The 27,889-nt window shown below is 66.0% G+C and overlaps 2 protein-coding genes across 3 annotated transcripts; both read left to right on the top strand.

Annotated features, from left to right (window-relative positions):
- Nucleotides 1–9,382: 9,382 nt before the first annotated feature.
- LOC311164037 (ephrin-A3-like) lies at nucleotides 9,383–19,870 on the top strand. 2 transcript variants are annotated; one of them, XM_084223293.1, is made up of 5 exons: nucleotides 9,383–9,517; nucleotides 16,458–16,747; nucleotides 18,533–18,598; nucleotides 18,738–18,815; nucleotides 18,952–19,870. In XM_084223293.1, the coding sequence occupies exons 1-5, from the start codon at nucleotides 9,405–9,407 to the stop codon at nucleotides 19,071–19,073; spliced, it is 669 nt and encodes a 222-aa protein (XP_084079419.1). In that variant the 5' UTR covers nucleotides 9,383–9,404; the 3' UTR covers nucleotides 19,074–19,870. The 2 variants fall into 2 exon arrangements, with proteins under 2 accessions (XP_084079419.1, XP_084079420.1); XM_084223294.1 differs by lacking the exon at nucleotides 18,738–18,815.
- Nucleotides 19,871–24,336: 4,466 nt separating this feature from the next.
- On the top strand, nucleotides 24,337–27,409 carry EFNA1 (ephrin A1). Its single transcript, XM_084223178.1, has 5 exons — nucleotides 24,337–24,468; nucleotides 25,560–25,855; nucleotides 25,955–26,020; nucleotides 26,273–26,323; nucleotides 26,650–27,409. The coding sequence occupies exons 1-5, from the start codon at nucleotides 24,368–24,370 to the stop codon at nucleotides 26,766–26,768; spliced, it is 633 nt and encodes a 210-aa protein (XP_084079304.1). The 5' UTR covers nucleotides 24,337–24,367; the 3' UTR covers nucleotides 26,769–27,409.
- The last annotated feature ends 480 nt before the right edge of the window (nucleotides 27,410–27,889 follow it).

Consider the following 27,889-nt stretch of genomic DNA (forward strand, 5'->3'; position numbering starts at 1 on the left):
TTCCCAGACCCTCTCAGTCCCCCATCCCATGAGTGCAGCCCCTCACTCGCCCTCCTGAGGGGTTCGAGAGGAGCCCAACTCCCCCCGGGGCCGCCTGCAGCAGGGCCCCCCAGCCCCTCGCCGTGCAGGCGTTGCCGGCCGCCTGCCGCAGTGGTGCCGGGCACGTCAGACAGGTTTTATGGCTTCTGGGAGAAAGAAGCTGCTTGGCAAGAGGCTGAGCGAAAGCATCGACCGTGCCGCTCCCCTCCCCCCGCTCGGCTGCCTGCCCTTCCCCCACTGCACCCCATCCTGCACCCCGCCCTGCAGGGAGGGGTGCCCCATCCCCCTGGGGGACACAGGGGCTGCCTAGTGCGGGGGGGGGCGCATCTCCTGTGAGACCCTTCCCCCCACAGGAGGGGTGAGACCATCTGGGGGGCATCATACCCAAGGGACCCCGTGTAAGATGCTGGGTGGGGCATCCCCCAAAGTACCCGCCTGGGGGGATGCTGGGGGGCAATGGGGCCTGTAGGGCCGGTGGGTGGGGATGTTGGGGTGGTGGTGACTTGTGGGACCCCCATGCAGGGATTCCAGGGCACAGCCATGCTCTGTGGGACCCCCATGGAGGGATTCCAGGGGGCAGCTATGCCCTGTAGGACCCCCATGCAGGGATGATTGGGGGCTGTACCCTGCAGGACCCCCATGTAGGGATTCCAGGGGACAACCAGGACCTGTGGGACCCCCATACAGGGATACTGAATGGGGGCATCCCCCAAAGAACCCCCACACAAAGGTGCTGGGGGATAGCTGTGCCCTGCAGGCCCCCTGTGCAGGGATGTTGGCAGGCTGTGCCTTGCAGGAACCCGTGCAGGGATTCCAGGGGGGGCTACTCATTGCACCGCCCCTTCCCCAGACCCTCAGGGACTCCCAGACAAGGCCAAGGGGTCCCTGTGAGACCCCCAGAGTGGGTGCTAGGTCTGGCCCTGTCCTTGAGCCAGTGTTGTTTGGTATGCAGGAGCTGCCACCAGCTTCAAATCCCATCGACTTCCAATGAGCAATGCCATCAATAACGGCTAATTGATGGCGCGGCCGCTCCAAATCAGATTCCCCGTCCCCTGAATCCAATTGATGGCTCCGCACCCCGCAGCCGCCGCGGCAGAAATTGAATCTATTCAAGGAATGGGCTCCATTAGCCCATCCCTTCTGTCTCGCCACCCCCCTGCCTCGGGGCTGCCCTTACCCCCCTTCCAGTGCCACCCACACCAGCCCCGGGGTGCTGGGGTGCCCATGGGGTGAGGATGTCAGGTGCCCCAGGTGGGTGGGAGTTAAACCTTCAGAAAGTGGGAAGGAAAAATTTATCACCTGGAATAGCAAGTGATGGGAAATGGTAATAGGCAGCAGGGAGATGGAGAGCAGGATAAAGAGCCGTGTCGTGCCAGGGGCTGGGAGCCACAGCAGGCACGGTGTGGCTGTGCCCACCCCATGGCCTGGCTCACTGTCACAACAGGGATTGTGGCACTAGGATGAGCCTGCTGGGCACAATCCCTTTAGCTCTGTGGTGTTCCCACTCCTGGCACCAGATCCCTCACCCAGCCACGCTGCACCCAACCCTGCCATGGCAGGGGCTTCAGTATGCCCCAAAGACCCCTCATCAACCCAGCACGAGGATAAGGGCAGGTTCTGCAGCTGTCCCAGGGTAGCCCCAGGACACACAGGGGACACGGGGCACGGGCCCCTCCCCGAGGGCTGACGGGGGGGAGCACAGCCCCCCAGGGCAGTGGGGCTCATCCCTGCCTGTTCCCCATGGGCGAAGGGCAACGGCGGCAGCGCCCACCCGAGAGCTGTCGAGAGCATCCCGGAGATGGGAAATGGCTCCGTGTCACCATGGAAACGGGGCCACTGGCTCGACATGCCGAGGGGACACGTGTGCTGAGGGGACACGCACGCTGAGCCCTGTGGAGCAGGGCACTGGGAACGCCAGACATTGGGCACGATGGACTGGACACCGGGCACTGGCCACAGGACCCTGAGAGCCCATCACCCACCTCGGACCAGCTCCCTCATCACCCGGGCGCTCCGAGGGACGCCACCTCTTCGTGATGCCACCTCTTTGTGATGCCCCCGTGGCCGGGCAGCTCCAGAGCACCGCAGCGGGGCTGAGCAGGGGGTGCGGGGGCCGGAGCGGCCGTTCCCCGAGCAGCCTCCCGATGATGCGCATCGTCAAGGTTATCATTGAGCAAAACACTCAGCGGGGGCTTGGAGGGAGCCGGCCCGCGCCGCTTAATTAACCGGAGCTGCACGCGCCGAGCCCGCTCCTGCCATAGCAATGAGGGCGCGGGCACCGGAGCAGGCGGGGGCTGGCGCATCCCACCTGCATCCCCGGCGGGCTGGGAGAGCAGCTGGCCGGTCCCAGCTGCCAGGTGTGCCCGCTCCGGGGGCCGGGGTGGCAGTCGGTGTGCGTGAGACAGCCTGGCACTGGTGGGTGTGCACGTGCAGGGGTGTAGGCACAGATGTTGCCTGTGCAATCACCGTTCTGGGCCAGGGTGGCTGTTTGTCCATGCCTGTGTCCGTCTGTCCTGTCATGCCTGTGCCCTTGCACGTGCTGGAGTGCGCTCCCAGTGTGATGTAATCCTGCTGGACAATGTCAGAGCAGGGATGGGCAGGAGCTGCCCTTGCTGCCAGCTCTGCTTGGAGCTGCTGCAGACTGAGGGCCTGCAGGGTCCCCACGCTGGGACAATCTCTGCATCCCTGGGGAGAATGATTAGGACTTCAATGGGTGGGTGCAAATGACACAGGACACCTCCCCAGCACAGTGTCCCTGTCTCCAGGGCAGCCAGACAATGGGGGCAGAGGCTGGGGCAGGTGCCCACCCAGGGCAGCACCTCCCAAGGGTGCCCGAGTGGAAGCTGAGGTGCTCTGTGCCAGGGTGTCACCGGGCTCACACCACCTGCACTGCCATCCAGCCTCTCCAGCAGAAGGATGCTGTGGAGATGGTGGAGGTGAAGCCCTGGAGTGTCTTGGGCCCTGCTCCCCACATCCACCGATCTGCCCTGTGCTCCTTTGATCCTCAGGCTGCTAACAAGCTTCCCTGGCAAAGAGCTCGTTAGCCACGGCAGAGCCTGGAGCTGCCTGACCAGCACCAGGGCAGCTCCTCAGGTGCCTGCAGTCCCAGCCCAGGGACAGGGACAGGACAGGCCAGTCCCAGCAGCTGGCAGGAAAACTGGCTGCTGTGGCCAGCCTGTGGCCAGAGGCAAATTCAGCACAGGATGGATGCTCTGAATTATTGAGCACAGGAGCACAAAGTGGCTGCGACAGCAACACCTGCATGGGGGGCATGGGGCCATGCTCACACCCAGACCCCACCTAGCCCAGATGGAGCAGCTGGACACTGCCAGGCTGCAGGGACACTGCACCCACCCAGGGTCCTCTGCCAGCCCCTTGGGTCGTGGCTGCCAGCAGCACAGGGCACCCCACACCTGCCAGCACCTCCTGGTGCTCTCCTGGCAGTGCCAGCAGCACCTCCTGCTCTGTCCCCTGTCCAGCACCCAGCTCCCATCACCTGGCCAGCAGCACAGGCCTGGGGCAGCTGCAGCCAGTGGAGAGAACCCCCATTTCTGGTGAGCCAGTGGAGGGAACCCCCATTTCTGGTGAGCCAGTGGAGGGAGCCCCCATTTCTGGTGAGCCAGTGGAGTGAACCCCCATTTCTGGTGAACCAGTGGAGGGAACCCCCATCTCTGGTGAGCCATTTCTGGTGAGCCAGTGGAGGGAGCCCCCATTTCTGGTGAGCCAGTGGAGGGAGCCCCCATTTTCTCTGTGCCCCCAGCCCCTCTGGTGAGCCGTTTCCAGCGATGCATTATTGAAGCCCCCCCGTGCCATCGCTCGCGGCCGCCGTGACGGCAGGCGCCGCCTCAGCCCTGATGAATATTTCAGGCCCTGAAATCTCCTGCGCCTGCACGCTTAGCCCCAGTCCCCCCCTGCACCCCCCCCCCCCAGCTTATTGGTTCCTTTGTTTCCTGTGTTTCTGCCCAGCACCACGGCCACAGCATGGCAGGGGGACGGTGTCACCCTGCCCTTCTCCCTGGGGACAGTCACCCGTGGCCTGGAATGGGGTGGGAATGGGCTGTTCCCGAGGGGCAGGTGGGCACTGCTGGTGGCAGAGCCAAGCAGCCCCACACTGCCAAGCTCAGTGCCAGCTGGACGTTCTTAGGGTGGCTCCTGTGCTTCCTGTGCCCATCCTCAGCCCTCATTTGGGCCTGCAGGTCCCCTGGCACCATCACCTGCAGGGCCAGGGCAGAAGGATGGGGACAACCTAGAGCCCAGCACATTGTGGGTCTGTGCCTGGCACCTCCCCGTTCACTGCCACCTCTGCCAGTGCTCCCAGATGCTGATTGTGGTGTGATCTGTGTATGGTGGGAGCAGGATATCGATGCTGCTTGTCACTCCTTCATCAGATTAACGTCCCTTATACACCACCAGACACCTCACAGGGGACACCAGGGTGGCATGGCTGGGATGAGCAGAGCATGTTTCAGAGCCAGTGGGGAGCCAGGTGCTGCGGCTGGCAGCCACAAACCCATCTCTGTGTCCTTGTCCCTTCCCCAGAGAGCTGTGGCTGCAGTGGGGCCATGTGCCAGCCCTGCCCTACCCAAGCCTCCCACCCGGCACAGCCCTCACACCCTCCAGCACATCCACGCCGTGGTCATGTCACAGCAGCAGGGGACAGGAGTGAGGCCGGGGCTGCCCCCGGCGGGTGATCTTGGAGTGATCTTGAGGCCAGGAGGGAGGTTTGCCATGCGGGAGGAGAGGAGAGGAGCCGGCTGAGTCACCCGGGGCCGGCTGCTGACTCAGGCGCTTCCTGCCAGGTAACCTCCGCCGCCGGCGTGGGCTGCTGGGACAAGGATGTGGCACAGGGGACAGATGGGACCGCGGCACTGCCTGGCACACCAGTCCAGCACCCAGGGTGGGCTAAACTCGGAGTGTGCACGGCTGTGCCGCACCAAGTGGTGACCCCTTCCTACCTGGGGTCACCCTGGGACCGTGGCTGCTGGCCGTGGGAGCCATGAGGAGCTGGTGGCTCTCACCTCCCAGCCGCCACCTCTGGGTGCCCACACACCCAGGGCGGGTGAGATTTGGCACAGCTGCTGGAGCCAGGGTTCCGGCAAACAGGCGTCTGGCGCCCAGGGCAGGAACCCTGCAGCTTCCTCCCGCCGGGCAGCGGGAGCAGCGGGGCTGGAACCACGCACGGCTTCAGCCAGCGGCTCCACCAGGAAGCTGATTTCCTCTGACAGCCCTGGCGCTGCCGCCTGGCACCGCTGCTCCCTCACTGGTGGCCGGTGCCATGGTGGCAACTAACCCTCCTCTGCAAGGCCACAGAATCCAGCTCCAGATAAATTAACTCAGGCCACTAATTAGGCAATCTCTCCCATGTCCCTCTGCGCAGTAGGGCTCGCTCTGGTCCCTCTGGTTAGAGGCTGCTCTCCCTGGACCTGTGGCTCCCCAGGGAGTTGGCCATCCATCTTCACCTCCCCTGCATCCACGCTGCCAGCACAGCCAGGCCCAGCCCCAGGATTCCTCCACAGCTGGGTCTTCCCCCCTCTCCCTGGGAAATGGGAAGGCTCAGCCCCTGTGCCCTCCCCGAGGCGATGCCCGCCCAGCGCTCGTCAAGGCGCTGGCGCGGCGCAACCATCCGTGAGGCTTCATTCAAATTTAACGACTGACATGGGATATAAAGGGAAGGGGCAGGGAGGAGCAGGGCTGCTGGGCACACTCTGTGTGCCGAGTGTGCCCCAGGCGTGCCAGCCTGGCGGGACAGACCCGTGCCCAAACACCGGCACGGGGCTGTGGGGAGCTGCCCCAAACGCTGCCAGGAGAAGCTGGCAGGAGCCAGCACAGTTCATCTCCACATGGCCACACCAGCACTGCCAGCTACCTGCTCCCCGACCCAGGCCACGCTCCCCGCATGCCTTTGGCTTGTTCTCGCCGTGTCTGGCTGGACACGTGCCGGCACCTGGCTCCCGCGGGCGGGCCGGGAGCCCTGAGCTCAGCGCGTTGGGCCCTGGTAGGTGTGGCTGGTGAATATTTCATGCCCGCGTTCACCGAGCCCTTTCTTGGTTACACTCCTGCCTCCTCCCCGCACTCTCACCATGTTTATTTATTTAATGAATTATTTATCGGCTCCCCCTCTCGCTCGGCTGGGCGCTGCCCCCCCACCACCACCACTCCCCCAGCCCAGCTCCCAGCCCAGCGCGATGATTTATTGAATGCCGGCTCTGCTCTGCGGTTGCGACATTCTGTCACAGGAAGCCGCGGTTAAACATTAACCCAGGCGGGCCAAGCGGGTCCCCTGCCCCGCCGGGGACACGCTCCAGCCCCTCGGGGCTCATGCATGGCAGGTGGGAGGCTTTCCCCGCCACTTTGACGCCAAAAACTGCTGGTCCTTGTGACGGGCACAGCGTGGAGAAGACAGAGCAAGGAACCAGGGCTGCTCCATGCCCTAGCTCTGGACAGCTCAAGGCCTCACGTCCCCCCTAGAGCGAAGCCACCAGGGTGTGTCCCCAACCATCCCACCACAGACACCGCCTCCCGTTGTGCCAAAACCCTGCCAAGCCCCTCTCTGAGTAATTCCAGGAGTGATTCCGGGTGGGTGCTGACACCTGCACACACCGCGATGCTCCGGGGCTGTGTTCTGCCCCCCGGGTGCCTTCATCCCCCACCGGAGCCCTCGGTGTGTCCCTCCGTGTCCCTCCGTGGCCCCGCACACGGCTGTGCGTGGCGGGGGGACCCCCGTGGTGCGGGTGCTGACGGCGGAGCGTGCGTTGCCATGAGCGGGGGGGTTTCCATGTGGAGGTGGGTGTTGCCATGGGTTTGCCGAGCCAAGGCGTTTCCATGGTGGCAGCGCGGTGCTCTGGGTCCTCCCAGAGGTGTGCAGCACCCTGGGATGCCACCGCTGCCACCTCACCCCGGCACCGGAGTGGCCCGGCCCCTGTGCCCCCCCCCAAGCTCTCCCCCGCTCCCACCCCCAGGCAGCCAGAGCCCTTTTCCACGTGTTGTGTTTTCTTCACTTCACTTCTTCGGATGAATAATTAATTGAGGCTTTTTTGGTCCTCCGGGCCCTTCCGCTGCCCCCCTCCCCCTTCCTGGCAGGGCTCTGGCAGGGGTTTGGGCTCCCAGTGCCACCAGTATGGATGGGGAATGGGGGTTGGGTGCAGCCCTGCCGTGGGCATCACAGCACTGGGTCTCCCACAGTGCTGAGTGGGACCAGGGGCCCTGACCATCATCATCCCCTCCATGGCCTGGGGCAGCATCCACATGGCCAAAGGGACCCTGAGAAGAAAAGAATTGGCTCTCCCTCCGCACTGATCTCCTCCCAAAACTCTGGGGAGCCAGGAGACCCCCCCAGGACTCAGCACCAGGGCACCTGCCCAGGCCTGAGAGTCACCAGGCCCACTGGGGACATGGGAACATGACATTTGGCACCGCAGCACCCTGGCCACACTCACCACACCAGCAAGATAGCTCCTGGCAGGAGCAGCTCGGGCCGGCTCAGCAAGCCCAGCCACGGGTTTGGGAACCTCCTGGTTTCATTCACGAGCTCCTCAAGGCTGCCAAAGCTCCAGGTGATGCACGACACCAGCACTGCTGGGGCAGAGGCTGCTGGGCTGGTGCTGGTGGCCACACGTGGGAGCTGGGGGGGAGCTGCGTGTACCCAGTGAGATGCATGTGCCCACTGACCTGAGTGTGCCCACTGAGCTGAGTGTGCCCAGTGAGCTGAGTGTGCCCACTGAGCTGAGTGTGCCCCCTGAGCTGAGTGTGCCCACTGAGCTGCGTGTGCCCAGTGAGCTGCGTGTGCCCAGTGAGCTGCACGTGCCCACTGAACTGAGTGTGCCCAGTGAGATGCGTGTGCCCAGTGAGCTGTGGGCCCTGTGAGATGCATGTGCCCAGTGAGCTGAGTGTGCCCACTGAGCTGAGTGTGCCCCCTGAGCTGAGTGTGCCCGATGACCTGTGTCCACTGAGCTGAGTGTGCCCACTGAACTGTGTGTGCCTGGTGAGCAGCATGTGTCCTGTGAGATGCATGTGCCCACTGAGCAGGGTGTGCCCAGTGAGCTGAGTGTGCCCACTGAGCAGCGTGTGCCCTCTGAGCTGCATGTGCCCAGTCAGCTGCGTGTGCCTGGTGAGCTGTGCGTGCCTGCTGAGCTGTGCATGCCTGCTGGCCTGTCGGTGCCCACTGGGCTGCGTGTGCCCACCGGGCTGTGCCTGCCCGCTGAGCTGTGCGTGCCCACTGGGCTGTGCGTGCCCTCTGGGCTGCGTGTGCCCACTAGGCTGTGCGTGCCCACTAGGCTGTGCGTGCCCACTGGGCTGTGCGTGCCCTCTGGGCTGTGCGTGCCCACTGGGCTGTGTGTGCCCTCTGGGCTGCGTGTGCCTGCTGAGCTGTGCTTGCCCATTGGGCTGTGTGTGCCTGCTGAGCTGTGCGTGCCCGCTGAGCTGTGCGTGCCCACACTGGTGCGAGCGTGCCCGTGCGTGCACACGTGTGCCAGGGTGCCGATCACCCGGCCCTGGGCTCTGCCGGGCGGCGCTGCACGGCAGTTGCTAGGGGATCTCGCCGAGGACGGGCATCCAGGGGAGCCCCCACAGCCCCCGGGGCTCCCCCTAGGACCCTCCACCCCACGAACCCTTGGGGTGTGGGAAGAACAAGGGCCTGCCCATGTGGGTGGGCACTTGGCCAAGTGCTGGTTCCTGAGGGAGGTCAGGGCAGGCGGCAGAGCCTGGCACTGTGTCTGTGTTCCTCGGTAGCCAGGCTGTCCGGCTACAGGCACACTCCCTCCCGCCCACTCCTGTGCCTCTAGGGTGGCCAAACCCCTCTGTGAGCACATGTGACCCCCCCTGGCACTGGCAGTGGCACCAGGAGGACCCTCTGGGGCCCTGATCCTCCACCCACGGCTCCCACAGACCCACAGGTGCTGCTGCCCCAAGGCCCAGAGCTCGCAGCCACAGCGACCCCAGTCGCGGTGGCTCCTGGCCCTGCTGCCCCCTGCTGTGGGTGTCCCAGGGAGATCCCAGTGGTACTCGATCCCGCAGGGACAGGCGTGGGTGCACCCACGGGGGTCCCAGTGAGACCCCGACGGCAGCAGGACCCTACACAGGTAACACCCCCCACTCATGGGGGTCCTGGCGAGACTCCGGTGCTACCTGGTCCTCCTGGGACCCGGCCCCGGTGTCTCCACCCGCGGGGACCCGCAGCCCCGAGCCTGGTGCCGGTGCCGAGCCGGTGCCGGGGCGGGCCCGGGGTGGCGGCGGGAGCGCGCGCGGGGGCGCGGCGGCGGCGGGCGCGCGCGGGGCGGAGCTGGGCGCCGGGGCCGCGGGGCGCGGGCGGCTCGGGCTCGGTTCTCCCTCCATTCCCCGGGATCGCGGCGGGCTCGGGCGGCGGCAGGATGGCGGCTGGGCTCCTGCCCCTGCTCCCGCTGCTGCTGCTGCTACCGGGCCGGGGGCCACCGGGGGCCTTGGGCAACCGGCACGCCGTGCACTGGAACAGCTCCAACCCGCAGTGAGTGCGGGCGGGGGCGCCGGGACCCGCACCGGGAGGCGGGGGTGGGGGGGGGTGGAGAGGGTGGGGGGGTATTCCCGGGGCCGCGCGGGGTGGGGGGCGCCGCCGGGAAGGACGCGGCGGCGACACGGCGGGGATCGCGCTGAAGGATGCGCTGGGGGCGGCGGGCGACACCGGGACTGCGGGACCCCCGGTGCCGATCTCCTCGCGGCGCCCTCGTGCGGGCGGGGCCGCCGCTCCCCGGCTGCCGGTGCCCCCGGTGCCCCTCGCCCTGCCCGTGAAGTCGGGGATGGCTGCGGCGGGAGGGGGGCAGCCGCCCGGCCGGTTCGTGTCCCCGTGGCCGCGCTGCCGGGCGGGGCTCGGCGGCTCCCGGTGCGGGCGCGACGGGGTCGTGAGCACCGGGGAAAGAGCCCCCCCCGCCAGCGCTGACCCACCGAGGGCAGCGGGGGGAGCCTTGCTCCCCTAGGCATCCATCTCCCGGAGCGCCGGGGCGGGCAGGGGTCCCGCTCCCCCCGCCAGTCGCGCCCCCCGCATGTCTGGGTGCGGGAGCGGCACCGGCGGCGCGGCGGAGGCGGGGGGGCCCGACAGGTGCCTGCCGCCCCCCACCGTCTTTGCCCGGCAGCAGCGGCACCCCCAGGGCGGCAGCGGTGGCTCCGGGGCTGCGGGGACAGCGGGGGGTGAGAGCGGAGGGTGGGAGCGGCCACCGAGCGGAGCAGTCGGGGGTCGGTGGCCTTGGCGGCTCAGCCCCTCCCTCACACCCTGCGCCGGGGCTGCCTCTGCCCTCGCCGGCGCGCCCACAGCTGGGAGCCGATGTGGATGGGGACGGTCTGGGCTGGACCCTCCCGGGAAATGGGGGTTGCGCGCCTCTGGTGCGTCCGTGGACCCCTCCACGGGGATCTGCGCCTGCTGCCATCGCCCACCTCTCCGTCCCTCGCTGGTGCGAGTGCCCAGGGGTGTGGCGGGGACATGCATCCAGCCAGAGCATCCTCTGGCGCCCGTCGGTGTAGGGGCTCTCCTGGGCTCTCCCCCCATCCCACACCCCTTTGTGCAGGGTGGGAGCAGCCCCAGCAGCCCCCTCCCCTGCCATTGAGATTGTGTCGCCAGGCGGAAGCTCGGGCCCCATAAATCGTGCGTGTGTGCGACGTGCCGAGGCGCAGCACAATGCCGAGGTGCCTCCACACTCAGCATCCCCCCGCACCCCCCTGCTCTGCCCGGACCCCCTGCACCCCCAGCCTCGTCCCCACACCGTGACATCGCCACGACGCTGGCGGCTGTGCCACCCTCACCCTTGTCTCTCCGTGACTCCCCCACGCCATCACCGCCGTGACCTGCCGCTGCCCCGGCCCCTCTCGGGGGACAGGGCGGAGGGGGGTGGCGGTGCCCAGGCCGTGCCAAGCCGGGGGTGTCGCAGCCAGATGCCCGCACCCCCTGCGCAGGCGTGTCTGGCGCGGCCGCCAGCGTCCGGCTCAGGGCATGGGCGGCGCGGTGGGGGCGGCTGCGGCAGAGCCGTGTCCCAGGGACTCCGGAGCTGATATTTATTGTTAGGCAGTGCGGCAGCTCGGACGCAATTATAGCCGCACGGCAAAGTGTCTGGATTAGATAAATTATGGGGGGAATTAGGCTCCCTGGGCCGCAGCCTGCAAATCCCAGCAACCCTGCTGCAAGTGGAGCCATAAACAAGCCCAGCGCGGCCCTGCGGGGCTCTCCGGGGAGGAGGGGGTTGCTGGCTGTGGCCACTTCTTGGCCACAAATTTATTGTGGCTCCTGCCATGCTACCCTGGGTACCCCTGTTGATGCCCTCAGCTGGGTGCCAGGGTGAGGGGCAGCCCAGGGAGCAGCCCGATGGTGCCTTGGAAAGCAGGGGGTTGGCGGCAGCTCAGCCTCTTTGGCCATGCAAGGAATGGTTGGGGGTGCCAGGAGGCCAGGAAGGGTCCCCAGCCAGGCAGAGCACCCCTCATGCCATGGGTTTGGGGTGTTTTGGCAAAGCCCGGGGGAGGTGTGGAGGTGGGATCCTCAAACCCTGCTCCTGCTCGGCCTGGTTGTTGGTCCAGCTGTGCATTCCATCCGTCTGTCCCATCACCTCCCCTGGTGGCAGCCAGCAAGCCCTGAGGGTGTGGGATGACCCTTGACTCATCCCTGCCTTCCACTCCCCAGTCCTGCCAGGAACAGGCCTGGTGGCACGTGACAAAGGTGCAGGACAGCCATGTCCACCCAGCACCAGCTTTTGTGGGGCCTGTGACCCTGGGGTGACCCATTGAGCAGGGTCAGGGGTTCCTGGAGTGTCCCAGACAAGCTAGGCCCCTAGCATGCTGGAAGCTCTGTCCCTGCTGCGTGTCCCAGATGCCAGGATGGGGACAGCAATTTGTCCCTGTTCATGGACACAGACATGGCCAGTGCTCCCAACACTGCTGCAGCCCAAGAAGCACCCCAGAGCAGGTTGGGGTGTGCCACACCGTGCCACTGACTGATTTGGGACCTGAGGATGCTCATGCTGAGGGCACTGGGTGCCATGGAGGGGGCAGAGGGGGAAGTGCTGTGACACAGGGGTACACAGGGTGCCTGGCTACAGTGTGGGGGTCAGAGCCCACCTGTGTGCAGGGAGGTTGTGGCACCTTGTGCAGGCACTCAGCTCGTGCAGCTCCCCCCAGCAGTGGCTCTGCCACCACGCTCACCTCTTCAAGGTGGCTTTTATCTGGCCCAGGCTGTGTTGCAGGCAACGAGGGCTGGAGTGGGCTCTGGAGAGGGTTGGAGTGGGCCCTAGAGAGGGCTGGAGTGAGCTCTGGAAAGCCTCAGCGCAGAGCTGGGGAGAATCTCACACAGGAGAGGAGCCAGAGCAGGTCTGGAGGGGCCCAGGCTCCTCTGCAGCAGCCAAACCCCAACACCAGGGCAGTGCCCGGCCAGATCCCCCCACCCCATCCACAGCACCCGCAGGGCTGAGGAGGAATCACCCACAGCAGGAGGGACCCGCGGGTCTGGGGGCATCCAGCGGGAGGTGCTGGGCAGCCGTGCCCAAGCAGGGGCAGTTCCGTGCCCACCTGTGGAGCTGGATGTAGGGACTGAGCCAACAACACCCCCTTGGGCATCCCTAGGCCGGCTGGGGGGCTCGGCCAGCCCCCACCCCTGCCTGTGCCCTCCAGGCTGGGCACCCAGAAAGCCCAAGCACGCCGCCATCCGCGGGTGCTCCGGCAGGAGCGGGTGCCCACGGGCAGAGCGTGCCGTGCCCCGTGAGTCACGGCGCTGGGCGGCACCGAGCCCCGGCAGCACCGACGGCGTTCCCGTGGGAGAAGCGGCCGCGGTGTCGGGGTGCAACAGGGCCGGGGCCACCTGCTCCTGCCCGGGCTGGTAATTGAGTCACCGGTTGCAGATTGATGGTTTAATTAAAACCCAATTAGAAACCTCATTGATCTTGTTAGCAACACGGGAAGGTGCCGGCTTTAGCCGGGATTACAGGGATTGTATGGCCGTCAATAGTGACGGGGGGCACCTGTAGGGTGCTGCCGGAGTCCCGGCGAGCTCGGCGAGGGCTCTCCCCGTCCCACCGGCGCTGCCCGCTCCCTCCACGTGCGGATCAGCCCTCGCCTCCCCCCCTCGGAGCCCCGATTCCCCACGCAGGGAGGTGGCCCCGGGGACACCGTGTGCCGGCGGTGCCGTTAGCGCCCGCGCCTTGCGGCTGCGCCAGGCGAGGCCGGGGGGGCTGTGCTGTGGCTCGGTGCCACCCGCGTGCGTGGGCTGCGTCGCAGGCGCTGTCTGCCGAGCCAGCGCGCGTGTGCGTGGCCGTCTGGGCGCCGTGACTGTGCAGCGCTGGCTGCGTGGGGAGGGCTGCGCTGAGCCCCCCGGCTCCCCCGCGGTGGGTGCGGGAGGACGGGCGGTCGGTCTGTCTGTCCCTCCGTCCGGTGGGGTGGACCGGCCACAGCGGTTGATGCGCCTTTGCCTCTCGCTGTGGTGCGAGGTGACGGGAAGGGGACTCGTAAATCAATGGCACTTTTTTGTTCCCCGGGTGATGGATGGGCCCCGGATGCGCCAAAAGGACGAAGCTACTGGAGCCGAACAAAGAGCCTGGCTGTGCTGGGGGCTGTCCAGTGCTGGGGGGCACCACATCGAGGACACACCACACTGCCCTGCTCCTCACTGCTGGCCCCACCAATGCGGGGTGCTGAGCCCAGCTCCGGCCCTGCTGCCCTCCAGGCCTCTCCAGCACAATGGGAATGAGTCTCTGTAGGGCGGGGGTCCCGACGGGGGTCCGGTCCCGCCGTGCCACTGCTGCCAGGGCGTGCTGCAGTGCACCAGGCGCTCCCCGGCAGTGTGGGAGCCAGCGTGCGGCACGCAGCCCGGATTTATGGCAGCAGATGGGAGCGGAGCGGAGCGGCCGCCCGGCTCACCGGTGGCTGCGGCGTGCCAGGTAGCCAGGGTGCCACCAGCGTCCCTCCGGTGCGGGGCCGGTGGGCACCGAGCCCGGGGCCGGTGCTGCCAGGGGACATCCATCTGCCCAGCATGACAGGCTGCTGGAAGGTACCACTGTCTCACCAAGCCCTGCTCTACAAACGCAGTCGTGCAGAAGTGATGCTGCCCGCTCTCCTCCCGCACTTAACCCTTCGGGCACTGCCAGAGCCCACCGTCCCCACGGCTGCCAGAGTCTGGGATGTGGAGGGCCCATCCCAGCCCAGGTTGCAGGTGCTTCCTGATAGCTGTGGAGCTGGCAGGGACCAGGCAGCCCGTGCCTGCTCTGGGATGGGTGCTGGTGAGAAAAGAGGCAGGGTCCCTCTCTCAATGTCTGTTCCTGCCCTTCCACCCCAAAGCAAGGCCCACAGGCTCCCTAGATGATGCTGTCAGCAGATCTTGGAGCACTTGGGCCGTTGCACTGAGGGGGCTGCAGGATTTGGGGGTATCTATAGCTGCTGCTCTGCAGTGACTGTGCAGGAGCCAAGCATGGCAGGGACACAGTGTTGTGACCAAAGCTGCTCCTGGGGTCACCTGGATGTGCCTCGGGCTGTGGGGGCCCCGTGGCTCTCCCCATATGGGACCATTCCCCAGTCCCTCCCAGCTTATAGTGATGCCTGTGGGCTCCTGGCAATGCCCGTGGGAGTCACTACCACGGGCCCCTTGCCACACCACCTGGGGCTCCTGCACCCTGCCATGGCTGCTGGTGTCCCCCAGCCCAGGGGAGACTTAGGGGCCTCGTTAGTGAGGCTGTTTATCAGCAACCACACTTCTTAATGAGCTGTTGCTTAACGAGCCCCAGCCTGGGGTCCCAGGGGGTTGTGCCTCAGCACTGGGCACCCCAGGGGAATGGGGGGATTACCTCTCCCCAGCACCCCGTGACAGAGTGTCACTTGTGACACTTCTAGTCCCTCTGTCCCATGGCACAGCCACAGCCCCTCTGTGGGGAGCCCCAGCTGCGGGTGTCTGCCCCGGTGTGGGGCAGCTGGTGTTGGGGTACGCCGGCGTCCCAGCCCTGCGTCCCGCGTGGAGTTAATTGCAATTTTCTCCTTGGGGCCATTTCTTTAATAACAAGCCTTTTTCTCCCCCCGCCCCCCTTCCCACCACATCAAAGGGGGAAGATGAAAGGTCCCGGCGCCCGCTTAGCAAGGGTGGCTGCCTCAGCACCTTCCCGGCGGAGCAGTTGCCGGCGGGTGCCGGGATGGGCTGCGGAATAGCGGCTGCGCAGCGAGGGAGGGGCCGCGTGGGGCTGCGCTCCCTGTCCCACGAGTGATGAGTTCTGCCATCCGCCCCCCATCCCCCGTTGCCCCCCGGTGCCGGAGGCGGCGCTTCTTTTCCCCCCGCTTTGCTGCCCGACACCGCGTCCCGCTAGGGTTCCGTCTCCGAGCTCGGCTCCGGTGCCGCGGGCGCTGGCGGAGTGCCGGGGCTCCTCAAACAGCGCCGGGGGCGATGGTGCAGGGTGGGGCGTCTGCACGCGCAGCCCTGCCCGCTGCCTGCCCAGCCCTGCCGGGGAGACCCAGGGAGCCGCTCGGCTCTGGGAGGGGCGGCGGACCCCCCACCCACGGCCAAGGGAACCCCGAGTGATGCTTTGGGGGCGCACGGTCCGGGGTTTGCCCTGAGAGGTGGGGAAAGGGCCGTGATCCGGAGCGATGCGCCGGGAGCTGGAGCTCCACAGGGGAGTTCCACGGCCACGCGTGCCGGGATGCTGCTGTCCGTGTCCTGCGGGATGCGGGCCAGCGCGGTCCGGTCAGGGTCCGGTGCCGCGGCGGCGGCTCGGTGCCGAGCCAGCGCCGGGTGGTAATTAATTGGCAGGAGCAGCGGGTCAGCGCGGCGGCGAGGATTACCGCGGCCGGGATTTCCGTCGGGCGCGGATTAGGAGCCAGCGGAGCCTCTCCTGAGTGGATCTGAGGGATTGCTGCTCCTAATCAATGTAAATGAGGCTCCCCCAGGGCCACCCTTTACGGCATTAACGAACTAACGGGATTAGCCAGAGCAGGGTGAGAAATCCTGGCTCCGAGCTGCGGCGCGTGCCAGGGCCGTGGTGGGCGGCAGCGGTGGGTCGGCTCCAGGCTGCTGGAAATGGGGAATGCCGGGGAATTCCAGGGAATGCCGGGGTCCCCCGCACGCCCACGGGCTGTCCCGTGGAGGCCCTGGTGCCTGTGGGACGGTGATGCCCTTCTGGGTCTGTCTGTCCATTGTCTTCTCTTTGAGGCTGTCTCGTATGCCTGTGCTCATGGCCCATCCCACCTGTACGTGTGGCTTGACACCTGTCCCCAGCAGCGCCTGTCCCCTCCCCAGGTCCCCCCATGCCCTCCAGGATGGGGATTCTGCTCCATAGTGAGGCTCAGGCTGTGCAGGGGTGCAGAAGAGGGACCACCACTACTCCCAGAGTTCCAACCTTCACTGCAACCTCATCCAGCCTCTGGCTCCCCTTGGAGAACCCTGCTTGGGGATGTACAGGACCTCCCCAACCCTGACCTCCCATCCCTTCTTTCCCTTGCAGCCTGCGACGGGAGGGCTACACGGTGCAGGTGAACGTCAACGACTACCTGGACATCTACTGCCCTCACTACAACGCCTCGGTGCCCGAGCACCGGCTGGAGCAGTACGTGCTCTACATGGTGAACGCGGAGGGCTACCGCACCTGCAACACCAGCCAGGGCTTCAAGCGCTGGGAGTGCAACCGGCCCCACGCGCCCCACAGCCCCATCAAGTTCTCGGAGAAGTTCCAGCGCTACAGCGCCTTCTCGCTGGGCTACGAGTTCCGTGCGGGCCAGGAGTACTACTACATATGTGAGTGCTACTACGTGTGTGAGTGCTACTACGTGTGTGAGTGCTACGTGTGTGAGTGCTGCTACATGTGTGAGTGCTGCTACATGTGTGAGTGCTACATGTGTGAGTGCTACATGTGTGAGTGCTACTATGCATGTGAGTGCTACATGTGTGAGTGCTACTATGCGTGTGAGTGCTACATGTGTGAGTGCTGCTACATGTGTGAGTGCTACTATGTGTGTGAGTGCTACATATGTGAGTGCTGCTATGCGTGTGAGTGCTGCTACACGTGTGTGAGTGCTACTACGTATATGAGTGCTACTACGTGTGTGAGTGCTACCCATATGTGAGTGCTACTACGCATGTGAGTGCTACTACGCATGTGAGTGCTACACATGAGTGCTACTATGCGTGTGAGTGCTACACATGTGAGTGCTACTATGCGTGTGAGTGCTACTATGCGTGTGAGTGCTACACGTGTGAGTGCTGCTACGTGTGTGAGTGCTACATGTGTGAGTGCTACTATGTGTGTGAGTGCTGCTACACGCGTGTGAGTGCTACATATGTGAGTGCTGCTATGCGTGTGAGTGCTGCTACACGTGTGTGAGTGCTACCCATATGTGAGTGCTACCCATATGTGAGTGCTACTACATATGTGAGTGCTACTACGTGTGTGAGTGCTACTCGTGTGAGTGCTACCACATATGTGAGTGCTACCACGTGTGTGAGTGCTACTACATATGTGAGTGCTGCTACTTGTGTGAGTGCTACTACATTGGTGAGCGCTACTACATGTGTGAGTGCTACCCATATGTGAGTGCTGCTACTCGTGAGTGCTGCTATGCGTGTGAGCGCTACTACACGTGTGTGAGTGCTACGTGTATGAGCGCTACTACACGTGTGTGAGCGCTACTACACGTGTGTGAGCGCTACTACACGTCTGAGCGCTACTACACGTCTGAGTGCTACTACACGTCTGAGTGCTACTACGCGTGTGAGTGCTGCTGCTACACGTGTGAGTGCTGCTACGCGTGTGCGAGTGCTACTACGTGTGTGAGTGCTGCTACATATATAAGTGCTACTAGATGTGTATGTGGGGTGCCGTGGTGGGACCCCTACACAGCCCCCAAACTCCCCCTCAGGTCCCACCCCCGTTGGGTCCCCTCAGTCCCACCTCAGTTGGGTCCTTTCAGGTCCCACCTCAGTTGGGTCCTTTCAGGTCCCACCCCAGCTTGGTCCCCTCAGGTCCCACCCCAGCTGGGTCCCCTCAGGTCTCCCTCCAGCTGGGTCCCTCTGCGTCCCCCTTGGCTGATTCACCTGCGCCCCCAAAACTGGGCAGCTGTTTCCCCACTAAGAGTTGGAACCTGGAGCTCTGGGAGGGGTTGAAGGAGGAAAGGGATAGGGGGGTGACATGATGCAGGGAACAAATAAGGATGTGGGAAAAGATGGGAAGAAGGGTGGGGGTGTGGATGGGGGTGCCAGTGTACGATGGGGTGCTGGGGGATGATGATGTAGGATGCAGGATGCTGCTGCAGGATCAGGGTTCAGGGGCTGCTGCTGCAGGATTGCAGAGTTGGTGCCTGATACTGGTGCTGGGCTGGGATGCTGGAGCTGATGGTTCAGGCCTGGGGTGCTGGTGCAGGGCACTGGTGCAGGATTCGGGGTGCTGCTGCATTCCCCCAGCCTGGAGCACACCCCTGGGCAGTACCAGACCCCTCTCTGTCCCCACCCACCAAGCCTCGGGGTGCCTGGGGTTGTGATCCCTGCCACGGAGCCCTTCTCAGCACGCCCTTTCTTACCCTGCAGCCACGCCGACACACAACCACCGCCGGGCCTGCCTGAAGATGAAGGTGTTTGTCTGCTGCGCCTCCAGTAAGTACCCCCGTGCCCGTCCCGGGGGCGGCGAGGCTGGCCCGTGGGTCCCCCGTCCCTCCTGAGGGGGTGGGTGCATGTGGGGGCTGTGGTGCAGGGCAGGGAGCGTGACCCCCCCGTCCCCTCTCTCCCTCCACAGCGTCGCACTCCGGGGAGAAGCTGGCGCCCACCCTGCCCCAGTTCACCCTGCGGCCCGAGGTGAAGATCGAGGACCTGGGTGAGTCAGGCACAGCCCCCGGTCCCCCAGCGCCGTGTCCCCGCTCCCCGCCGCCGCCCCTGGGGCAGCCCCGGCCACGGGGTGGGGGTTCAGGGCCGCCCTGCCGCCCTCCTCATCCTCTCGCTCCTCCCCACAGAAAACTTCAACCCGGAGATGCCGAAGCTGGAGAAGAGCATCAGCGGCACCAGCCCCAAGCGGGAACACTTGCCCCTGGCCGTGGCCGCCGCGCTCTTCCTCATGACGCTCTTGGCCTCGTAGCTCCCGGCGCCCGCGGGGGCCCGGCCAGCGCCGCTCCGCCGAGCGCGGCCCCCTCCATCTGCTGCCCCTCGTGAGAGCCAGCGGGGAAGCACGGCGAGACCACCACCCCCTGCCCGGAGAGCCGCCTGCGGAGCTGCCCCGCGGGGCAGGGATCACGGCACGCACCGATCCGGCCGGACTGGCACCTCCGCAGGGATGCGGCTGGGAGCGCCGCGCCTCCCGGGCAGCGCGGGGTCCTGCCCGCAGCCCCCCCCCCGGTGCCCCCCGTGGCTGCCCCGTGGCTGGGGGGCAGCGCCGAGCCCGATGAGAGCAGGGACCCCCGGGGCCGGGCAGTCTGTACATACCCATATAGATCTATACATACTGTACAGAGAGCGACTACAGAGATATTATATCTATACTGTACCATAGGCAGCGGCGCCGGCCCCGGGCTGGCTTGTACATAGTCGAACGTGTTGGATTTTCCTCGTCTTCCGTGAAGACCCGACCTATGCAAACGCACAGACACTTTTTGGGGAAAAACAAAACAAAAACAAAACAAAAAAACATTCTCGATCTTTTTTTCAAGTGCTTTGGCTGGTGATTTTCATATTCTGCTCTTAGTCTATTAAAAAAAATAATAAAAGGATAAAAAAAGGGATCACGGTGGCGTGCAGCACTTCCAGCCCTCGGAGGGGTCCCGGGGGGCTCCAGCTTGGACAGGCGTTCAGGAGAGGGCAGACCTCCACCGTGCCACCCTCCTTGCCAGGCACAACAGGCTCGGTACCGCTGGCAGGGGGATGCAGAGCATTTCCCACCGCTGGCTCTGCTCCCCATCGACCCTCCCAGCGCCGGCAGGGACGCGGTGCTTCCCGCAGGAATGCGGCGCGGACAGCAGGAGCGCTTGAAGGTAAGGGCAGCGCGGGGGGCCCGTGGCACGCAGCCCTGGGGGTGCTGGGGTGGCGTTTGGGAGCAGGAGATCCTTCCTTGCCATCCTCACCAGCTGCACGGAGCGAGCAGACATGGGATGCTGGCAAGGCCATGGGAACTGCGGCATCGCCCCTGCGGCGCGTCTGGCTGTGCCGGGCATGCCGGCTCCTGCCTGTTCCGGGGGGATCTGGCACACGCTGGCGGCTCCCTCAGCTCCCCCCGCCCCAGCGCCTCCAGCCAAGGGGATGTGGGGGCTGGATTGTGCCTGGGGGTGGGATCGCATCTAAAGGGGGGTGTTGCTGGGGCACCCCGATCCCCACAGCCCCCACAGTGGAGCACTCGTGGGCTTCTGACCCTGCGCTCTGCAGGGCTGGGGGGGCCCAGTGCCCCCAGGGAGGGGGCAGCAACTCTCCCTACAGGGAGGAGGGTCTGCGAGGGCCCCGCTGCCGGTGTGGATTCCTGGGGAGGGGGTTCCTCCCAGCCCCAGAGAGCAGGGCAGCCACTCTCCCCCACCCAGCAGGCGCTGCTGGGCGGTGGCTGGGTGTCCCGCCGGCCCGGGCTTGTCCGGGTGCGGGAAGAGCCGACGAACCCGTCAGACGGGTCCTGGGAGCCCTCCCAGCAGGCGCCGGGTTCGCCACGTCCCCCCCCCCGCTCCGGCAGGCCTGGCCCGGCATGGGGCTGAGGTCCCTGCCATGGATCCCCTCCCGGGGTCCCCAGGTGCCACCGGCAGCTCTCTGGTGGCCCAGGGCAGGGGGGGCACGGTGGGTGGGTGGGCAGCACCGCTGCCACTGCCAAGGGCCATATCCGGCCAGGTGCTGATTGCCAGGGGCTGGCCAAAGCACCTGTGCCAGTGCGGTGCCATGCTGGTGGCACGTGGCACAGTGAGCCTGACACAGCTTGGGTGGCCAGTGCCCTGCGGGGGTGTGAGAGCTGGAGTCACTGCCCTGGCACACACGGCTCTGCCTGCAGGATCCCTCCTGCCACTTGCCTCGACCCTGGCACCGCTTCTTGTGCCCACCCTGGCTCGGTGGGCACCTGGCTCAGGTGTGCTCCATTCTCCAGGGCTGAGCACGGGGGGACAGCCCAGACCCACCAGGAGTCTCCTGGAGTGCTGGTAGAGGGGATTCCCAAGCCCAGCTGCCCCAAGTCAAGTGGGGGGCCATTGCTGGGACCCCAGGGCTGAGGTTTGGGTGCCCCTTGGGTACTTTGGGGTTTCACAGCCTGGGCAGCAGATCCAGGCAGGGGGACGTGTGTCAGGAGCAGCTGTGTGGCACGAGGCTCTGCCTCACCTCGGGGCAGCTCCCCTGCCCAGTCAGGGCTCTCTGACCAAAGGCATGAGGTCCTGGCATAGCTGGACAGCCCTGGGGCTGCGGCTCTGCCCCCACCAGGCTGGCACCAGGCCATGCCTACCTGCCATGCCTACCTGCCAGGCTGCACGCAGCTGGCACTGCGTCACCGCGGCCTTCGCTCCCGGCCACAAACTGGACGGCTCCTCTTCCTCCCCCAGCCTTGCAGGGTGACGTCAGCCAGCCAGGGGCTGGGGCACTCCTGGGTGTCCCCAGCCTACAAACCACAAACACTGTCACGAGTTCGGCGGCCTCTGGCCAACCCTACCTACCCCACACGGAGCAGCAGCGATGTTTACAGCCTGAGACGGTTTCACCTTTGTCCCTCCATCACAGGCACCGATCCCAGCCCATTGTCACCTGCTCACAGGTGCGTGGCCATGACCATGTGCACCATGTGCACACCACCACTGGCACCCCCAGTGCCACTGCAGGCAGGAACCCATCCTACTGCAGGCTACCCACCCACCCTACCCAGGGTGCTGCCCACCCTGTGCCCCACCATTGGGTCCCAAGGGAGGTAATGGGGCACCTCTAGCCCTGGCTTGTCTCTCAGACTGTCCCCAGCAGGGGACATGGTCTTGTCTTTCCACTCCTGCTCCTCCACCAGTGCTCTGGTGGTGACAGTGGGTCTCAGAGTGTCCATGTGGCCTCACTCCCAGCACCTTTCCTGTGACCTGGTGGCCCTGCTCCAGGACTGGGGCCCTGGCAGATGAGACAGAGGAGCCCCTCAGCCAATGGGGTTGGGTGCAACAGCCCAGTGCCACAGGATGGATCCAGAGTGTGTCCCAGGAGGCTCATTATACCCCTGGCAGGCCCAGCACAAGGCTGAACCACCAGGGGCTGCCCAGCCCTCCCCCGTCAGTGCTCCCTGCCTTGGTTTCCCCAGGCACAGTCTATCCCTGACGTGGAGGGGGCAGTGCCAGGGTGATGCCAGGACCACGGAATTGGTGCTGCACCCATCCCCGTGGCCTGCACGTGGGCTCCCAGCCGTGTTCCCAGGAGTGCTCCCCTGTACAAGCCACGGCAGCGCCGGCATCCCGGGAACAGAGGCCTGGCACTGTCATTATGGATGATGTCAGGCCTGGCCACAAGCAGGGAGGATGAGAGCAAAGCAGCCTCCCTGGGAGCGAGGGGGTGGGGATAGAGAGGCTGGGGTGTGGGGGAGAAGTGGGGCACTCAGCCCCACGGCCTGGACCCGTAGGATTTGGAGCCACGGCCGCTCTCAGGTTGCCGTGCCGGCGCCTGCCGGAGCCCCCGCCGCGTGCCAGGGGAGCGCTGCGCGCCCGCTGCGGCACAGGGCATGCAACATTACCCACAATCAATGGATCATTATGGAATAAACAAGAGGAAAGTTGTTTTGCAAATGCGGCTGAGTTATCGCTTCACAACACGCGGCGAAGCGTCGCGCGCCGGCCGGGACACGGATGGATCCGTGTCAGAGCAAATGGGAGCCGACAGCGCGGCACCGCGCTCCTGCCAGGCAGTGGCAGCGTGCCCGCTGGGCCCACCCCAGCTCTGTGCCTACAGACCCCCGTGCTGCACCTACAGATCCCTGTGTTGCACCTGTAGACCCCCGTTCTGCACCTACAGACCTCCATCATGCACCTACAGACCCCTGTGCTGCACCTACAGACCCCCATAATGTACCTACAGACCCCCATGCTGCACCTACAGACCCCTGTGCTGCACTTACAGACCCCCATCATGTACTTACAGACCCCCGTGCTGCACCTACAGACCCCTGTGCTGCACTTACAGACCCCCATCATGTACCTACAGACCCCCGTGCTGCACCTACAGACCGCTGTGCTGCAGCTACAGACCCCCGTTCTGCACCTATAGACCCCCGTGCTGCACCTACAGACCCCCATCATGTACCTACAGACCCCCGTGCTGCACCTACAGACCCCCATGCTGCACCTACAGACCCCCATCATGTACCTACAGACCTCCATCATGCACCTACAGACCCCTGTGCTGCACCTATAGACCCCCATTCTGCACCTGCAGACCCCTGTTCTGCACCTACAGACCCCTGTGCTGCACCTACAGACCCCCGTTCTGCACCCACAGCCCCCATCCTGCACTCACAGCGCCCCATCCTGCACCTACAGACCCCCCTCCTGCACCCACAGCTTCCCAGTGTGCACCCAGAGCCCCCTGTCCTGCACCTACAGTCCCCCAGTGTGCATGCACAGCCCCCAGTCTGCACCTGCAGCCCCCCATCCTGCACCCACAGCCCCCATCCTGCACCCACAGCCCTCCATCCTGCACCCACAGCCCCCAGTCTGCACCCACAGCCCCCAGTCTGCACCCACAGCACCCAGTCTGCACCCATAGCCCCCTGTTCTGCACCCACAGCCCCCCATCCTGCACCCACAGCCCCCCATCCTGCACCCATAGCCCCCTGTTCTGCACCCACAGCCCCCATCCTGCACCCACAGCCCCCAGTCTGCACCCACAGCCCCCAGTGTGTGTGCGGAGTCCCTGCCCGGTGTGGGTCAGTTTTTGGGGGGTGGCCCTGCTCTGTGCCGGTCCCGTGTGGGGAGATGGGGTGTGTGTGGAGGTGGGGTGGACCTGGAGGGTGGTGGTGTGTGTGGGGAGGGTGCTGGTCGCTGTCAGGGGACTGTGTCCCCTTCCCGGTGCCGTTCCCGGTGGGGGGGGGGGGGCGGGGGTTTGCATCCCCCGGCCTGGTCCTGGTGCTGGGGGGGTGTGTTTGTGTCCCGGTTAGCGCCAGTCTCGGTAGGGAGGGTTTGCGTCCCCCCCTGCCTGCTGCCGGTCCCGGTGTCCGGCACTGCGTGTCCCCGCCGGTGCTGCTCTCGGTGTGGGCATGGTTTCACGGTTTTCGTCGCCCTGATCGATACCGGTGGGGGTGTGTCGTGTGTGTGTCGGCTTCCCCCCCCCCCTCCCCGCGCCTCGTCCCGTGTGTTGTTGTGAGAGCGCGGGGCGGCGGCGGGGGCGGGGCGCGGCGGCGGGGCCGTACATAAGGCGGGGGCGGGCGAGGGGCCGCCCGTGGAGCGCAGCACCCGCGGAGCGATGGGGCAGCCGGGGGTGCCCCTGGCCCTGCTGGGGCTGGGGCTGTGCTGGGCAGCGGCGGCCGAGCGGCACACGGTGTTCTGGAACAGCTCCAACCCCCGGTGAGTGACCCCCGCCTCGCACCGGGCCCCCCCCGCAAACGCGCACCGAGCCCGGCACCGGCCGCCCCGAGGGCGCGGGCGGCGCCGCTCCGCTCCCCGGCGGCCTTTGTGCGGGGCGGGCGGCGGGACGAGGTGGCGGGGCCGGTGAGGAGCTCGGTGCGGGGCCGGCGGGGCCGCGCGGGGGGCGGCGGGGCCGGTCCAGGTGCGCCCGGGGGGGCCTTTCCGTTCCCAGGGCCGTGCGAAGGGGCCGCTTCCTTCCCGCGGGGGGGGCGCGGCGCCAGCCCCGGCGCCGGCCCCGGGGACCGTGTTGACAAACACGGGGCAGGATGTGCGGGGGGGTAGACCTGGATCGGGGCCCCCCGCTCACCGGCCGCCGGGGCTGCGGGGTCACCCCGTCTCAAATCACAGCCCTACAGGTTCTAGGGCCCCCCCCCTCCGCCGCAGCCGTGACTCCCCCTGGTTGTTGAGGTGCTCCCCCAGGGCATGAGCGCTCTCAGACTCTAGGAGTGTCCCCCTTGGCTTTCGGGGAACCCCCCCACACTCTCCAGATCCCCAGGCTGTGGGGGTGCCCCACACTCAGGCATCCGTGGGGAGATGTGGGGCTTCCCCTCTTCCCTGGGCTGAGTCGCTCCTTCTCCAGGTTGTGGGGCTTCTCCCCCCTGCCCAGGCCGTGCCCCGGCGTGCCCCCCCCGGCTGGGGTGTGGGGCGCAGCTGGAGCCGGGCTGGCTGCCCCACGGCGAGAGCCGCGACGCCTCCTGCTCCGGCAGCGCTGGGCCGGGCAGGGTGCGGGCAGGCTGCGCGTCCCAGCGGGTCCCCTCCCTGCTCCCCGGCCCTTGGGGAGCGCTGGGAACTGGGGTGCGCTCACCTCTCCCTGCCGGGGGGCCGAGCCGGAGGGAGAGTGAAGGGGGCGCTGCCCTTTCGAAACTATTCCAGGTGCTGCAAGACTCAGCACAGGGAAGGGTGCACCCAAGGGTGCCCCTAGGCAGCGCTGCCGTGGCCAGGGTGCTGGCCCCCCTGGGTATGGGGGATTTGGGGGTGCAAGTAAAGCCTCTAACCCAGCCCTGACCCCCCTGCCGACCCTCCTGCCGCAGGTTTCTGTGGAGTGATTACACGGTGGAGGTTCGTCTCAATGATTACCTGGACATCATCTGCCCTCACTACGAGGAGGGCAGCGTGGACCCCCGCGCCATGGAGCGCTACACGCTGTACCTGGTGGAGCTCGAGGAGTACCAGGCCTGCAAGCCCAGCTCCAAGGAGCAGATCCGCTGGGAATGCGACAAGCCCAGCGCCCTGCACGGCCCCGAGAAGTTCTCAGAGAAGTTCCAGCGCTTCACTCCCTTCACGCTGGGCAAGGAGTTCAGGGAGGGACACAGCTACTACTACATCTGTGAGTGCTGGGGGGCTGCGGGGGGGGGGCCCCGAGGTGCTGCAGGGATTTCCCATCGGGCTCCCCCCATCCCTTCCTAACCCGCCTCTCCCTTCACAGCCAAGCCCATCCACCACCACGGTGAAGCCTGCCTGAAGCTGAAGGTGACGGTGACAGGCAAAAGCAGTGAGTATCACACATCACCCCCCCTCGGGGCCCCCCCCGCGTCCCCTCCTTCCCAGCGTGGCCTTGGCTGCGCTGAGTCACGGCCTGGCCGTGGCCCCTGGCCAGCCCGGGGTGTGGGCACGCGCAGCTTGGCCAGGAAGGTGTTGGTGGGGGCGGGGAGGGGGGAGACAGCCCACAGGGAAAACTGATTTTGGGGTTTTGAGGAGGTTGGGGTGCTGCCCTTCCCTCCGTGACCCCCTGTTTGCTCCGCAGCTCCGGCACCGCCTGCCCCGGCCTCAACGCAGAAGGGGAGGATCCAGGCAGGTGTGTTGGGGGCTGAGGGTGGGCTCCCTTCTGGGGTGGTAGGGTGTTCTTGGGGGCACCAGGCTGAGCCTGGTGGGGAGGCAGGTGGGGGACACTGGCCTGAACACAGCCACCAGGGTTTGCTGGTGGCACTGAGGCTCATCTGCCCCTCCTGGGGGGCTCTGGAGCTGGCTGAGGTAGCAAAGCTGATGGCAACCCTCTGCAGGGGTGATGTGCTGCTGGTTTGGGGTACAGCTTCTCTTTTGGGGTACAGCTTCTCTTTTGGGGTACAGCTTGTCTTTTGGGGTTGCTGGTTGCTGACGACTCCTCTCTTTTCCCCCCTGCAGATGATGCAGCTGCACACGTGCTGAGGAGCGTGGGGCAGAACTCAGCCATGCGCAGCAGCAGCCGCCCCTTCACCTTCATCAGCCTCCTCCTGCCCCTCCTGGTGCCACAGGGGCTCTGAGCTGCCCCTCGTGCCCGGACCCACCGAGGCTGTGGCCATTGGGGACCCCCGTGGTCCCCGCACATCTGCCCCGGGTGCCCTGCCCCGTGCACATCTGGGCAAGGAAAGGATTTGTCAGTATTATGGGGCTGGAGGGCCCAAAGCCATTGGAGCAGCTGGAGCCTTCAGGCTTCCCTGGCCCTTCCAGGATGATCCTGGCAGCCAGAGGCCGAGCGGGAGCCTGGAGCTGGAGGGGCTGAGGTGCCCCAGACTGGAGAGGGGCAGGGGGCTGGCACCCCTGCCCCGCAGCTGAGCTCGCCCACCACCCTCGGGGCTTTTTCCCGTGGTGGGCTGGAACTGGAATGTGTCCTGCAGGCAGGGACGTGGGGGTGGCCAGGTGACCAGTGCAGGGGGCCACTTACCCCCAGTGTCAGTGGCCGGGGAGCACAGACAGGCTGGAGATGCCCCGCAGCCAGGGGAGCGGGGTTATGAGAAACATCCCACTCCTCACCGTGCTGCACCCCTACCCCTTCCTTCATCCCCTGGCCCTTCCCCATCCCTCCCCTCCGCTGGGTGCCGGAGGGGCCCCCCAGCACCCCCTTTGTACAGCTTTCTAACACGGGACTTTTTATACCATTGTCGGGAATAAATAACCAAAACCATGCCGAGCTCCTGAGACCTCCCCCACCCTCCTGGGCCCAGGCTCTCCTGGCCCCTGTGGGGGGTTGGGCTGGTTAATTAATTAATTGGCTGGTGTTTGCACGGGGCTGTTAAGTGGCAAAGTGCCACAGTGGCTGGCACTGTCCCCGGCTTTATCTGGTGACACAAAGGCCTCCCCTGAGGGTAGGGACCCCTCCCCCTGCACTGCAGCGAGCTTCCAGGTGGGGGGCAGGGGTTGGTCCCAGGACAAACCCCACTGGAATGTGACAGACCCCGTGGGATGGGATAAATCCCACCGCTGCTGAGGAGGGGGCTGGGCAGGGGACACAGCATGGCTGCACCCCAGGGACCCCCACGGGGTGACCCCAGGGATGTGGGGTCCCTCAGGGTGAGACACTGTGGGGGCAGGGAGCTGGGATCACAGGGATTTGTGGGGCCTGGAATGGGGAGCTGCAGGGAGAGGTGAGATTTTGGGGCACAGG

Source organism: Fringilla coelebs (genome assembly GCF_963513975.1).
Source record: "Fringilla coelebs genome assembly, chromosome: 29".
Lineage (NCBI taxonomy): Eukaryota > Metazoa > Chordata > Aves > Passeriformes > Fringillidae > Fringilla > Fringilla coelebs.